The following is a 15,873-nucleotide window of genomic DNA, read 5'->3' as shown; positions in this document are numbered from 1 at the left end:
ATCAACAAGGCATTTTCGCCCACAGGACTGCCGCATACTGGATGTTTTTCCCTTTTCACACGATTCTTTGTAAAGCCTAGAAATGGTTGTGTGTGAAAATCCCAGTAACTGAGCAGATTGTGAAATACTCAGACCGGCCCGTCTGGCACCAACAACCATGCCACGCTCAAAATTGCTTAAATCACCTTTCTTTCCCATTCTGACATTCAGTTTGGAGTTCAGGGGATTGTCTTGACCAGGACCACACTCCTAAATGCATTGAAGAAACTGCCATGTGATTGGTTGATTAGATAATTGCATTCATGAGAAATTTAACAGGTGTTCCTAATAATCCTTTAGGTGAGTGTATATATATATATATATATATATATATATATATATATATATATATAGAGAGAGAGAGAGAGAGAGAGAGAGTACTGACTGGGCTGGCCCACACTGGCCAGTCCGCCACTGTAAGTGTGTATATATTGTATGTGTGTGTCCTGCGATAGATTGGTACCCTGTCCAGTGTGTACCCTGCCTTGTGCCCAAAGTCTCCTAAAATTGGTCACATGCTCTCCGCAACCTTGTATACAGGATAAAGCAGTGTAGACAATAAGTAACAAGTAATTAGAATTAGGAAGGACATGCAGTCTGTACATCTGTCTTATAGGTTTCCTATAGATTATCAGAATGTTAGCTATGGTTATTAGGGCACCTATTAGAGCTAATCATACCATTAAAAAACAGAATCACTCTAACAAACACAAATAAATATTTTCTGTACACAATTGTATGTTTCCTACATACGGTGGGATGAAATTAAGCAAAAATCGGCTTTCGGCTGCTCCAGACAAGGGGTGGCCACAACTTGGCACAGGTTTTACGCCGGATGCCCTTCCTGATGCAACCCTCCCATTTTATCCGGGTTTGGGACCAGCAAAAATCAAATACTATTCTGAATAAATGTTAACATGTAAAATAAATACTTGTTACGTTTAAATGTCATTTAAATACTCCATTAATCAGATACTATGCCACAGTCATCTTAGATGGTTGTGTAGAAACAATGAGTGATGATAAATTTAAACAAAACATAGACCTATGGCATGGATTTTGTCAGTAAGCATGATTCAAAAAAGATGCTCTTTTCGACACTTATAGCACTCCAAATCAAGTTCCAGGTGTGAGTTTGTGAACAGGAGTGTAAAGACAATTTAAGGTATATGCTTGTAAAGACGTATTTGTTTGAGACCACTCACAATCTTTATATATTACTATGCAAATTCTAACATACTATAAGCATGGGAAAGTTAATTGGTAACTATCAATATCATAATATATTTTAGAAATATGTAGATTTAGATACTATGCGCCATCTGAAGCATATCCATCCTGTTAGTTTGAGCTAGGTCAAGACAGGCATACATTTTCATAGCTAGTTAAATTAAAATGTAAGCGCATTATCTCGCTTCTCTACCTGATTTCTACCAGTCATGGGGCGTAACATTGGCACATGTCCAAAGTCTCACCACTGCCATTAAATAAATCAACCACATCACATCTCCCAATATAGGAACATTTTTAATTGATCAAAATGAATACAGGTACTGATATTTAAAGGTAAGTCAACAATTTTAAGATTTTATTAGCTCACATTGAGTTTTTTTTTTTATAAGAAAAAGCTAGATCTTACTAAAATGTCCTTAATGTTCAAATATCTGAACATGGCGAAATTTATAGAAAAGTAAATCTTTTCTTCTTAAACACCTAAATCTTCATGTCTAGGAGAGTATGGTACCGGTACATCTTTAGAGGTTGTGTGACTAGGCTGGTCAAGAGACTGATTTTAAATAGACAAAACCTTGGGTTCATTTTTTTATTTATTGAGTATAAGAAATATTGATAACTGCCCAAAAGAATCCATAAACCATTTTAAACTCTCCAAACTCAGAACAATCTAAGCTTAACCAATATGAACTCCCAGCTTAGTTGTATATATGCAGCCCTTGTAGTAGTTATGTATCACATGATACAATTACATAATATCAGTACATCAACAGACAAAAACTAAAAAGAAAGTTAAAAAGATGAAAAATAAGAAATGCTAAATTAAGACTAATTTAAACCATGGTAAAACTCAGAGGTAAATGAAATAAATCAAGGAACAAAATTCCAAAAAAATCCTCTACACTGCTTTACTTCCTGCAGGGGTGTTAGATTAATCCTCATCAAAGTACAGGAGTAATTAAGTAATGCTTACGAGCTGCTTTAATACAGCTTGCTTTCACCATCAGTCAAAAGAAAAAATGCCTTGAACCTTTCAAACTTAGCGATAGGGGCTAAATTACTGTCTGTGGGCCCGCTTGGAGAATAGGACAGCTCCTAACGTAAAGAAAATACATTTCAAATACAGAAATACACCTTTTCCCAAAGTAATAATGAATACTAGGAAATTAATAAGAAAGAATAATTATTACATACTTAAATATTAGGATGGTAAACCATCTGTTATTAGGAAGTTTTTGTCTTCTTAATATTAATAATACAAAATGAATCAAATGAAAAACAATTACCCTAGCATTTTCAATACAGTCATCTGGTATAACAAAAACATACAGTAATTGTATATGTTAGCATAGTGAGGGAAATTCATACCATAACTGCAGAAGGTATCTGCCAAATGTAAACTGAAATCAGAAACGGCCCTAAAACAGAGCCCTGATAAGCACCAAATGTTACTCCATACATTCAGGAAAATATTATTTATAATAAGATACTGATGACAATCAATCAAATAGACTGCATTTGTTGTTTGGCAGAGGTAGCTCAGTGGTTAAGACTTTGGTATACTGTTTAAGGTTTGAGAACCTGCCAAATTACCAATATTGTCCTGGGTAATATTGTAAGTTGCTTTGAAGTAAGAGCAATAACCATAGTAGTGAAAGTAAATCGACTAAGTCAAAGACAACAAGCCTAAAAAGAAAACTAGAAAATATTTTCAAAATGATTAACTATGTTACAGCTGTAGCAACTAACCATAGTAGTGAAAGTAAATCGACTAAGTCAAAGACAACAAGCCTAAAAAAAAAACTAGAAAATATTTTCAAAATGATTAACTATGTTACAGCTGTAGCAACTAACCATAGTAGTGAAAGTAAATCGACTAAGTCAAAGACAACAAGCCTAAAAAAAAAACTAGAAAATATTTTCAAAATGATTAACTATGTTACAGCTGTAGCAACTAACCATAGTAGTGAAAGTAAATCGACTAAGTCAAAGACAACAAGCCTAAAAAAAAAAACTAGAAAATATTTTCAAAATGATTAACTATGTTACAGCTGTAGCAACTAACCATAGTAGTGAAAGTAAATCGACTAAGTCAAAGACAACAAGCCTAAAAAAAAAACTAGAAAATATTTTCAAAATGATTAACTATGTTACAGCTGTAGCAACTAAAAGCATGCTATTACTTAAAGTACCTTCAGTTATAAAATATATTATTTAATATCCATCAATTATAAAATATTCTATTATGAATCCTATAATTAGTCATCAAATTTTGATTTTTCAAGGTCAATTAAAACTGTGCATTCTACCTCACTATTTATTTGGCACCAGTGAATGTCAAGATTTTGTCGAGCACTTTTTGTAAGTCGCTCTGGATAAGAGCGTCTGCCAAATGCCTAAATTTTAAATGTAAATGTATGATTGACTAGATTACATATTTAAGAGGTTTTTGTATAGAATATAGAGTGACAAAAAATTGCTCCACAAGAAAATGGAGGTGGCCAATTAAACGAAAAAAAAAAAATATTCTTCCATTTCACAACATGTCACAGTGGACAGACACATTTGTGCTTAACTCAAAATTAATTTTAATTATTGAATAATTAGATCACACTTTACACAGTAGGTCAGTGCCTGGACTGATTTAATTGCAAAATTGCAAAAAGTGAAAATTCTTTAACAATAACAGAGGTAGTCTTTTGCTGCAATTTGGCATCATAAACAAATCTTACTTAGCACTGTCCTTATGTACATATTACTAACATATATTACTATGTTAATAGGTTTATTTTATTTTCTAGTTGCTAAGAAATAGGGATATTAGGCTACTGACCACTGTAATATATGTAATAAACTCTAGATGTCACTACTACAAAAATAATTGCAAAATAAAGTCACTGTATTTTACCTTAGCTCGTTTTTGGCTGTGTTTGAATGCACAAATTGAGTTAATTAATTTCCAAAGACCTGAGCATAGGGAAATCCACCAGAAGTGATTTTTTTTCTTCTCCCACACTTAAATTCTTGTGAAATGGTGAAAAGTGGTCTACATCAGGAAGACTGGGCTGGGTTGTAATTTTCTCATATGGACGAGGACTAGAAGGTTCTTCTTCCCCTAGTAGGGGTTGCGTGGACTCTGAGCGCAGGTAGACTGGTGGAGGGACAGGCTGGCGTTGATATGGCCCAGCAAAGACAACCGTAGCGTATGGCACAGACTCATTCTGCTGCTCGGAGTCAAAGCCTTTAGAATTACGGGATAAAACATCGTGGCTGGCATCAACGATTTTGTCAATATGTGGCCAATTGCTGCTCTTAATATTTTCATCTTCTTTTGACAATTCTTTTTCAGGCAGACTCAAAAGACTAACGTGGGAGAGATACACCAACGCAGGGTCCTTGACTTCTTTAAAGCGGGGTATGCACTTTGGAAGAAAAAAGTGTCACAAATAATTTCAGATTAAATAGCATAGTTATTTTTTTTCAACTTTATAAGTGAGTAATATATATATATATATATATATATATATATATATATATATATATATATATATACACTCAGCAAAAAAGAAACGTCCTCTGACTTTCAACTGTTTTTACTTTCAGTAAACTTAATGTGTAAAGAGTAAACACCATAAGACATAAACTTAAAATGTTTCACAATGTGTCCCTGAATAAAGGAAGGCTCAAAATTAAAAGTACCAGTCAGTATCTGGTGTGGCCACCAGCTGCTTGAAGTACTGCAGTGCATCTCCTCCTCATGGACTGCCTATTGCGGACAGTCTGAGCACTGATGGAGGGATTGTGTGTTTCTGGTGTGACTCGCGCAGTTGTTGTGGTCATCCTGTACCTGTCACGCAGGTGTGATATTTTCGGATGTACCGATCCTGTGCAGGTGTTGTTACACGTGGTCTTCCACTGCAAGGATCAGCTGTCCTTCCTGTCTCCCTGTAGCGCTGTCTTAGGCGTCTCACAGTGCGGACATGGCGATTTATTGCCCTAGCCACATCAGCAGTCCTCATGCCTCCCTGCAGCATGCCTATTGCACGTTCACGCAGATGAGCAGGGACCCTGGGCATCTTTCTTTGGGTGTTTTTCACAGTCGGTAGACAAGTCTCTTTAGTGTCCTGCGTTTTTAGGAACTGTGACCTTAAATGCCTACTTTCTGTAAGCTGTTAAGGTCTTAACGACCATTCCACAGGTGCATGTTAATTAATTTATTATGGTTAATTGAACATGCATGGAAAACATTGTTTAAACCCTTTACAATGAAGATCTGTAAAGTTGTTTGGATTTTTATTATTGTTGAATTATTGTTGAAATACACAGTCCTGAAAAAGGGACGTTTCTTTTTTTGCTGAGTATATATATATATATATATATATATATATATATATATATATATATATAACATACATTATGTGCAAATATTTTTACATTTGTGGTTGTATCATAAAAAAAATGGTTTGGTATGAATATGTTTGCAATTTAGAAAATTTGCAAGGCACTGTGTAACATTAAATATGCATACTGTACACACACACACACACACACACACACACACACAGCTCAGATGCATACTCTAATGCCGTCCAGGGTCGCATTAATTTCTCTTAAAGATCTTGTACTAATGATGGGAGAGTAGAATCAATCAAGTCTTCTCCAGCACTACATAAACATTCTTAATGGGGTTAGGGTACCGTCAGTAGTGTTTGGTGGCCAATCCATGTGTAAAAATGATGTCTCATGCTCCCTGAACCACTTTTTCACAATTTGAGCACAATTAATTCTGGCATTGTCAGATGGAATATGTCCATGCCATAAAGGAAGAGAAAATCTGTGGACGTAAAAACCTGTTCATATAGCATATTCAAGTAGTCAGCGGAACTGATTTTTTGGGCACATTATGTTGCTGATCCTATACTTGACCAAAAGAAGCTACCCCAGATCATAACAATGCATCCACAGACGTATACGGTAGGCATGAGGCATAATGAGTGCATCGATTTATTTGCCTCTCTTTTTACCCTGATGAACAAGGCAAATCTCAATTCATCAGGCCACATGACCTATTTCAATGCTCAACAGTCCATTCTTTGTGCTCCCTAGCACTAAAGTCTATGATAGTGATAAATGATTATCTTAAAGCTACACGGCTATTTAATCCAAATCCCTTCACACTGGGCCTGTGGAAATCTCTTTAATTTCACTATTATATATATGTTCTACTGTTGTAATTGTTTTTACTTTTTTAAAAATTAATTTTAATCTTAATTTTGAGTTCACTAAGTGATCTCCCATCACACTCACTCAGGATGTTTTTTGGACTACATTTCTTCCTTGAAGATGTTGGTTCACCACTATCCTATGATGGAAGGTGCTTAACTATTTGCTTAGTTAAATTCAGTTGGTTGACAAGTGTATGATATAAAATGATACCTTTTATATTCTGTCACAGTGTACCTTTCATATTTGGTCACATAAGATGCATGATTTAAGTCATTTTGTAGTGTTTTGAAATTACCATATTTAAACCCTATAACATACAACACATGCACATACTTCCACAGAATCAGCTGTTGTCCACTTCTTAATATTGCTGTTGGCAGGGTCTGGTATCACTGGCCACACATACTTCTTCATCCTTCAAAGCACAACAGTTGAGTACTCTGAATTAGTCCTCCGAATTATATAACATATTATGTAATAAGCTTTTTTGCTCACCATTTTTGTTTGACAAAACAGGTAAACACTCCAAAGAAGAAAAGTGTCAATCCGACACAAGCTGGAATTACAATCAGAACTATCTCAAAGGCATCTGAAAATAAATCAAAACATGTGTTTAAGAACAGCCTTATTATTATCATCTAATATGTGATAATAATAAATCCAACCCTTTTAGCCAACACTATTTAAAATAAAATATAAGTGATACCAAAAGATGCAGTAGTGACTGTGACATTGGACCCAATCTGTTTGCCACCATGTGTTCTAGTGATGAGAAGGATTTCATAGTTGGTGCCTGGATAGAGATATTTTAGTACCAACTCTCTCTTTGTCCCCTCAGTGTCTATAACTACATGATATGAACATATGAGAATTAGAGCAAAAAGCAATTGAGCAAAAAACAATTGTATAGCACTTTTAAACTGCTTACCACTTAGATTGCTTTTATGATCACTGTAGTGAATGCTATAGCCAGTTATAATTCCATTTCTCTCCTTCAATGGAATTTCATTCCAGGAAAGTGCAACAGAGGAAGGTGTGATCTGACCAATTTTTAGGTTTGGAGATATGGAGGGGGCTGTAATCATGAGGAAACATTATTAGAACAGTTCTTTACTATTATTATGATTATGATATGATTATGATTATTATTATTATTATTATTATTATTATTATTATTATTATCATCATCAGTAGTAGTGTCAAACAGATAGGTGTTTGGCATGAACTCATGGAAAGACCACTAGATGGAAGTCTTGTATTATTATCAAGGTGATATATGCCTCTCAATGTAATTTTTTCTTTCTTCAATCACAATTTTGAGGTCAAACTAAACCTTTTTCTTTTGTGTATGCGATAGTGCTGTTGGGCGAGTCAATACCACCCGGGTACACAGAAACTTCATAAGGCATGTAAGGCTTGAGGCCTGAAATGGATACAATAATGCAGTATTTTAGCATTATTTTAGCAGGAAACATTCATTGAAATTTTACAAGAACATTAATACAATGCTTTAAATTTTCACTGTACCTGATATTACAAAGCTGGTCTGATTTCTGTCCACAATTTCAAAAGAGACATGACATAAATTTTCCCCACATAGTGCTTTCCACTCCAACACACTTGCACTAATGGCTGAGGTATCCAGGATTTTCCATTCGACTAATAAAGAGTCTTCAGATTGTGGAACTATTGTCACCAAAGGGACAGGATGCATTCCTAAAAATCATACCAAATCATGATGTGTATTTTTAATTAATATACTTGAAATGCTCAATTTAACCAAATTGACTTAATCTTTATAATATGAATGCTAACTTGACAAAGAGCTCTTTGTCTAAATGCTGTTCCTACCTCTTTCTCTGTAGACTGGCACCTCAGTAGGGTTGGATTTCCCTGCTTCATTCATGGCTATCAGGTAGACCTTCTTGAACTTTGCATGGATTTGAAAAGAGCAGTGTTGCTGAGCTGTGACACACAAAATGTCCTTCTTTTTTCTGGGTTCTTTCGTTAGTGATACAATGTAAGACACATTCATGCTGTTCGGACGAAACTGCAAAGATTGCTGAGAGAGCAAAATGTTACATGATCATCAAATAGAGAATTGTCAAAAAGTGATGACATTAAATAGATTAACTGTAAAAAATTGTTCATAAAATGTATTAATATAACTTTTACAAGAGACAATATGACTGTAGCTGCTAAAAACCTATAAGCAACTAATAGTTGATAAAAATCAATAAGTACAGTGAGCTCTTGGCTTTATTAGGCAATTTCTCACAGCTTGTGAGGTGTTGTATTTGTTGAGTTCTCACCTTCCAGAACAGCTGTGCTGGCTGATTTTTACTTTCCGCCCTCTGTAGCTTTAGCCATGTGACTAGCTGGCCGTTGGGGGCTGAAAAGAGATCGCTTAAATCAGCACATCAAGGCTTTTAGTTACACAGGTGATTAATAAAGCTGTTAGAGACATTGTAACCTAGCCTGTTCTAATCACCTTATATACATTAGGCACTCTAAACAATTACAATTAATTTGAATGTTCCAAAGAGGAGTTTTGAATTAAATGAGTTAGGAATTCTGAATATATAGTACATTGTGGGCAATTTCTGGATAGATAATATGTGTGGAGCTAAAATAGATCTAAATGCATACTTTCTTTTATTACATATTTACACTGAAAATTAAATATTTAAATATATCAGGTCCAAATACTCCTCTTTGAAAGTACCAAATTGAGGTTGTGAAAAGAATTGCCTTCAATGTCAAGGATTGTGATCAAAAGCTACAAATAACTAAATTCATTCCTTAAATGTTGCTTGAAATATATATATATATATATATATATATATATATATATATATATATATATATATATATATATATATATATATATATATTTATATTTGATCATATATATATATATATATATATATATATATATATATATATATATATATGTATATGTGTAAATATATATAATATATATATGTAAGGATATTGCCAAGGAGGTGCAAACTAGTTTAAGTTAAAAAATACATTTTACAACTTTAAAGCAAACTAGTTAAAACTATCTGCCTTTCCCCATTGTACTTTCATATAAACCAAGTATTATTGATCTTTGGCATTATACTTGTTGTAAGTTGCTTATTTAGCAACAGGAGGTAGGAGCAGCCTATGAATTTACAGGATTTTGATTTAAGAAAATTATTTCCGTTAATTCATGCCATAAAAATGGAAACCTAAAACATTTTTATGTATTGTATTTAAATAATTGTCAAACAACAACAAATAAAACTATAATAATAATAATAATAAAAATCTATTGTAAATACCTTTCATGGGTGTAGTAGCCACTATAGCATTACTCCACTCACTCCATGAGCTGCTGTTATGATATCTTACCCTCATCTGTGATTTGTAGCTCATGCCATGAAGCAGACCACACAACCTAACTTTTTTATCGGGTTTCCGAATAATCTGTTAAAAAAATTAACAAACAATGAGTGGAATCAGTGAGGAGGTGTTTAACAATTGCTGGAACATGCTGGAAAGACACATAACCTGCTCTTTGTTGAAAAACTCATTATTCACAGGTTTATATTTGATCTCTATATTTATGGAATTTCTTATCCACTTCTGAGTATGCGCAAGACCCCATTTGTACTCAAGGCATCCAAATGTTTGTGTTCCAACCGCTTGAATCAATGGAGCATCCAGCTTAGCTATAAAGGAAGCACATGAAATGCAAAGTTAATTACAACCAACAAAACCACATGAAACAGGTAATGCTTAGCAAAGCCTTTTCTGATTTTTTGCATATAGAAATTCTCTTGCAACCTGTGTAAAACTGTCTTATTTCCCTTTTCTGTCCATTTGTGTAGTGTACAGAAGTCCATTCTTAACCTGTTTTCATAGGATCCAGCACTAGGATGGCAGACTTGGCCTGGCCAAGGAAATTTGATGCTACCACATAAACTTGCATCTCACTAAACAAAGTGAAGCCACCACGTGGAACCCTGTAGTTATTCTCCTCAGGTGATGGAAAGTAGGTGCACCTTTGTAATGAATTTGGTGAATCACTAAACAAAACAACATGTGCCAACATTATTAACATATTAATAATATTAATATTATGATCAGTGGCAGTATTAGCAATAAGGAATTGAGTATTCCATACAAATACCTGAATTCTGTGTACAGGGTGTAATTTGTTGGAACGTCTGAAGATTTTTTACCAGGGTCCCACATGCACATCAGAGTATAAGGTTCATTAAGATTTAATAGGCAAGTCAAGTTCTTAGGGATGGATGGAGGATCTTAAAAAAAAAACATAAATGAGGGACATCCTTGCAATAACACCATGAAATACAATAGTGCATAATAAAAAGAATCTAAAATGTCAGTGCCACAATTTTCCTTAGCAGCTTCTTATTAGGTTTTAGGAATAGCAGGGCAGTGCTGTAAATTAATATTGTTACAACCTTTGGATTTCAATTGATCTGTTTTATACAGTGCCAGTCACATGAGTAAGAACGAAAGAGCTGGCATAATTGTAACACAACACAACTGAAACATGCTTATTATATATATATATTAGAGCCATTCAGAAGTGGACTTGTTGATGTGTTTTGGATCATTGTCCTGCTGCATAGCCCAAGTGCACTTGATTTTGGGGGTCATAAACTTATGGTTGGAAATTCTGCTTTATGATTTTCTGGTAGAGCGCAGAATTCATAGTTCCATCAATTCAAGTCATTGAATCATTCAGGTCATGATGCTGCACAGCAGCCCCAGACCATCACGCTACTTACATCATGTTTGACTGTTGGTATGATGCTCTTTTTATGAACTTTTGTCCTGTTTGGAAAATATATGATAAGCCTTTGTGTTCTCCTTGGTCAGCAGTGGATTTTGCCTTGGAACTTTCTCATAGATGCTCTTTCTTTCTTGCATTCAACAACTCGACCATTAACTCCTCTGTATACCAGAGTATTTTCAAGGCAGATTCTTGAGGAAGATAGGTTAAAACTGAGTCATGCAACAGGACAATGATCCAAAGCACACCAGTAAATATACATTAGATTGGCTGAAAAATTGGCTGAAAAAAGTTTTGGAATGGCATAGTCAAAGTCCAGACCTCCACCCCATTGAAATGCTATGGTGAGTCCTTAAGAGAGCTGTGCCTAAGCGAATACTCCAAAATTGTTAATGAACTGAAGCAAAGTTGTAAACTAGTATGGGCTAAAATTTATCCACAAGGATGGGAGAGACTGAAAAAGTCATTAAGTCTTAAAGTTATTGCTGCTAAAGGTGGATCTAGCTTTTGTTAAATAAATAATGGCACAGTAAAAAAAGTTATGTACTGTACATATTGTTGTTTGTCCAAGGGTCTATTTGCCTAATACTAAGACCCACTAAGACCAGATAATTTTGACTTTTTATTAAAAACACATAGAATTAAAAGAGGGAATGTCACATAGAATTAAAAGAGAGTATGCACTGTGTATAGATTCTATATATTTAGTTTTAAAGAGTAAGGTCCTTACACACAGCTTTGATCTCCACGGCACCAACCACTTGGCAATTGTCATCTGAGCAGATAAAACATTCCAGTACAGCTTTTGTGTCATTAAAGTTGGATATGAAGATTTCATATACATTCTTCTGAGTGCCTTTACTACTGGAGAAAAAATGTGCATTTTTGTTCCACTTTATATGGAAATCCTGTTGTTTTGTGAGTGAACACTCTTCACTGATGATGCAGGAAGCAGTGACTGCTGAGCCAAAAGGAACCATCTTTGATGAACTGTTTACCTTAGCACATGGTGATCCTCTGACATCTTTGGGGAATAACATATATAAAATATATATAAAAAACTTTTTTCCAAATAGATAGAAAGTATAAACACTGGTAGTCTGAAACATTAATACTAAATTTGTACACAGATATTAATTTAGATATCATGCAATAAGAATAGGTTTAGCTACTGTTCCCTTCTCAAGTCTTGTGAAACAAAGTATTGCAATCAATCTTTTCGACAACTCAGCTATTTCAAAATGCATGATGAAATATACCACAGCTTTACTTGTAAAAGTGTCTTACATTTTACCAGCTGAACTGTTGACACATATATTAATCATGGGTTAACAAAATAGGGGAAAGCAAAATAGACATAACATACACATTTTCCTTTACCCCCTAAAAGAAGAGAAATTTGATCAACATGATCAAGAGCTAAAAAAAAATTCACTAAAGCACAGACTGCAGAATAACAAAAAAAGTCACAGACTACAGAATAAAATAAAATAACCTGTTCTCTTACTTTCTGTGAATGAATACAGAATAGCCCAAAGCACAGCATTTACTGTGGTCCAGTGCTGAAGCATGATGGAAAGAATCTGTAAGACAGCCAAAATGAATAGCTCAGCCATTTCCCATATTCTCTACATTTTACCTTCATTGCTTTACTTATAAGATTTAAATCCTCAATAAAACTGTCCCACTTGTCTAAAAAGTGACACATTAACACATTAAAAAAAGAAAGGCTGCTAATTTAACCTCAGATTTTTTCCCCTGTTGTTTACTAAAAGCACAAAATTTAATAAAACATAGTTAAATAAATACAGAAGTTATTATGTGACTACAAACTGCAAAAAAAAAAAAAAAACATACATACCATCAAACGAGTTTCTCAGGACATGAAGAAAACATGTAAGGAGTATTCCATTACGGCCATTTCTGTTAGACAGAGTGAGCTTTCTAATAAAAAATAAAAACACACCACCCAAAATTAGACGAACTATAGCTGAACATTCCTTTTTTTTTTCTCTTGTGTGTTTTTTCTTCTATATCGGATGCTTTGTGGTATACCAGTAGCTCTATCCTGAGTCACAGAGGCTAACTGGAACAGGAAATGTCAGCTTGTTGTGCAACATGGTCTGACCCTCTCTCACACACTGCTCTTTTTGCTCTCCCACCATCATTCCTTTACACATTAATCACTGTCATACATATTTTATTATAGAATGACAAGGTGAAATATAAAAGATGTAAAAAAAAAAAAGTGCTTAACTCTATTCAGTGGAGTATTGAATAATGGTGTAGAAGTTACACCTGATAAACCAAGATAGAATAGTATTTTTAAAAACTCCAAGGTAAAACTGGGGCACTTCAACTCACATAACCCATGTTAGACAGAGAATGCTTACTCTTTTGGCTATGTTTGTATGCGTGTGTGAATGTTAGAAAGATGTGATTATTTAAGTTACTCTCAATACTTTCCTTATCACTGGATAACATAAAGGCCTTCACTTCTCAGCACTCAACTTACAGAGAATTCACCATTTGCAGGGACTAATTGCCTCTGGCTCGTAAATGTACTTTTCAGCTGTCTGAGGAGAAAGCAGTTATTATATTTGTAGTAATTTTATTTTTTTAATGAATGCCTGGCATCTTGCTACAGCACAATGATTTAATATGTTAACACAAATGAGACTGCCAATTTCTCATTTTCCATTAAAAACCTTGGTATTGCTTGTGTTTTTTTCGCCTCTCTCAATTTCCCTCCATGCATTTATTAATCATGTGAATATGGCAAAAAATAACAAATGACTTACATATAGCCGTAGTGTTTTAGCATCTCTGTTGCCACAAAATGCTTTGTTTGTTTCCATAAAATGTGTTCATAGAAATCACAAGTAATACAGTCAGAAAATAGAAGTTGTTTTCTAACTAGCTAGTAATTTCAAGTGGTATGCTTTGTTCTTTTTTTGTGTTCCCCTTTTTAAACATGATGGAAGTAATCTGTTATTTATTATGTGATAAGGTTTTTTCTGGTCCAAACAGGGTGTGCACCTGATTAAGAAATAAACTTATAGGAAAAAACTATCCTTAAACACATTATTATTCTTTTCTTTTCTATTCCTTCTTTTTTGATTTTTTTTTTCTTTGCTTTGGTGTTTTGACAGTAAAACAGACCTCAACTATTTGGCAATCTGTCATTGTGCAATAACTGAAGAAGAAAGACAAAGAATGAAAAAGAAAGAAGAACTGTGTTTTAAAAACTAAATCTCTTTCACATCCTCATTGGTAACTACTGTATACTGGAGATTGTGTTTGCCAAAAACAAAAAAGAAAAAAAAGGGAGAAAAATGTATATACATTTAATTTACAATCAGTGATTTACATAAAAAAATTACTTTCTAGCTTGAGATTTTCTAGCAGTATATGATACACCTTTTTAGTCAAGTTAGTATTAAAGATATTAGAAATAGTAAGAATAGTTAGATTCTGACATTACCATATATTATAGTAAAATGAGTGCATGGTAGAGTGTGTGGTAGAACGTATGATTATGCTTACTGATTATGCTTACTCCAAAATAGTATGATAAAGTATGTCAAAAATTAATCAGTTTAAAACAATGTAATTATATAATTGGTAATTTTTTAAAAATAAGTTAGAAGACACTTACCAAATAAAGCATCAAGGGGTTGACGCTTCTATAGTCTTTAAGAGCTTACAGATGATATCAGACTAATTAGATTGCACTTTGTAGCCTCTGTTTGTGTCAGACTAGTATAGCTCAATGCTTGCACATTTATCAAGCAAGATCACATGATTTCAGGAAAAAAGAAGCAGAACTCAGACTGTTTAAATGACATCACACTAATGGAAAAAATAACATAACATATTCATAATAATAGGCAAAGAGTGTCTAAATACACATTGAAATTTAATTTAAAGGGTTACTACTATTCCACATTTATTCCAGATTTCAGATGTGACTGTTTTAGAATCTGTTGCTTGTTTGGTTCATCTAATTTAAGGGTTGTGCTTGAAAGTTAATGAGTATATTGCCATTTATTATAGTGTTAAATAACAGTATCATTTAAAGAAAGTAAATTGTATTTTAAATAAATATCTACATATCTGCCAAATCTTTATCTTTCCATTTGCAATTTATCAGAGAGAAATTTACTGTGGAATAAATTATACATAAGGGTTCAAACATACATAACAATAACATTAGACATGTCACACATCCCTTGGTTTAAGAAAAATTAACTATTTGGATTGTTATTGGTTTTAGTGTCTGTCATGTGATTTATTAAATAGGAACATGGGAATTTAATATCCTCGATGTCTGGCATAAAATCTTTTATGCAGAGAAATTTGTGCATCAACATTTTAAACATGTTCCGACTACTAAAGACAGATTCACAAGTAATTTGCCGGATCTGTCCCAATTTCTTATTTAACCCCTAAATGCAGATGATCTAGATGAAGTGACTAACAGCATGTGCACTACTTTTACCAGTACATTAGACACTGTTGCTCCCATCAGATTAAAAAAGTCAGAGATAAAACTCTGCACC

The 15,873-nt window shown here is 33.8% G+C and overlaps 1 protein-coding gene across 1 annotated transcript; it reads right to left on the bottom strand.

Moving 5' to 3' along the window:
• Positions 1 to 1,547: 1,547 nt before the first annotated feature.
• Positions 1,548 to 15,090, bottom strand: csf3r (colony stimulating factor 3 receptor (granulocyte)). The gene is made up of 17 exons (XM_053494470.1): positions 14,970 to 15,090; positions 13,173 to 13,255; positions 12,819 to 12,894; positions 12,042 to 12,335; positions 10,679 to 10,811; positions 10,399 to 10,574; positions 10,057 to 10,217; positions 9,828 to 9,972; positions 8,811 to 8,890; positions 8,350 to 8,560; positions 8,026 to 8,214; positions 7,832 to 7,921; positions 7,427 to 7,573; positions 7,205 to 7,345; positions 6,994 to 7,087; positions 6,832 to 6,913; positions 1,548 to 4,694 (listed from the first exon to the last, which is right to left on the bottom strand). The coding sequence occupies exons 2-17, from the start codon at positions 13,173 to 13,175 to the stop codon at positions 4,221 to 4,223; spliced, it is 2,496 nt and encodes an 831-aa protein (XP_053350445.1). The 5' UTR covers positions 13,176 to 13,255; positions 14,970 to 15,090; the 3' UTR covers positions 1,548 to 4,220.
• Between the last annotated feature and the right edge of the window lie 783 nt (positions 15,091 to 15,873).

This window comes from Clarias gariepinus, chromosome 4, assembly GCF_024256425.1.
Source record: "Clarias gariepinus isolate MV-2021 ecotype Netherlands chromosome 4, CGAR_prim_01v2, whole genome shotgun sequence".
NCBI classification, from domain to species: domain Eukaryota; kingdom Metazoa; phylum Chordata; class Actinopteri; order Siluriformes; family Clariidae; genus Clarias; species Clarias gariepinus.
This window is presented reverse-complemented; position numbering and strand designations above follow the sequence as displayed.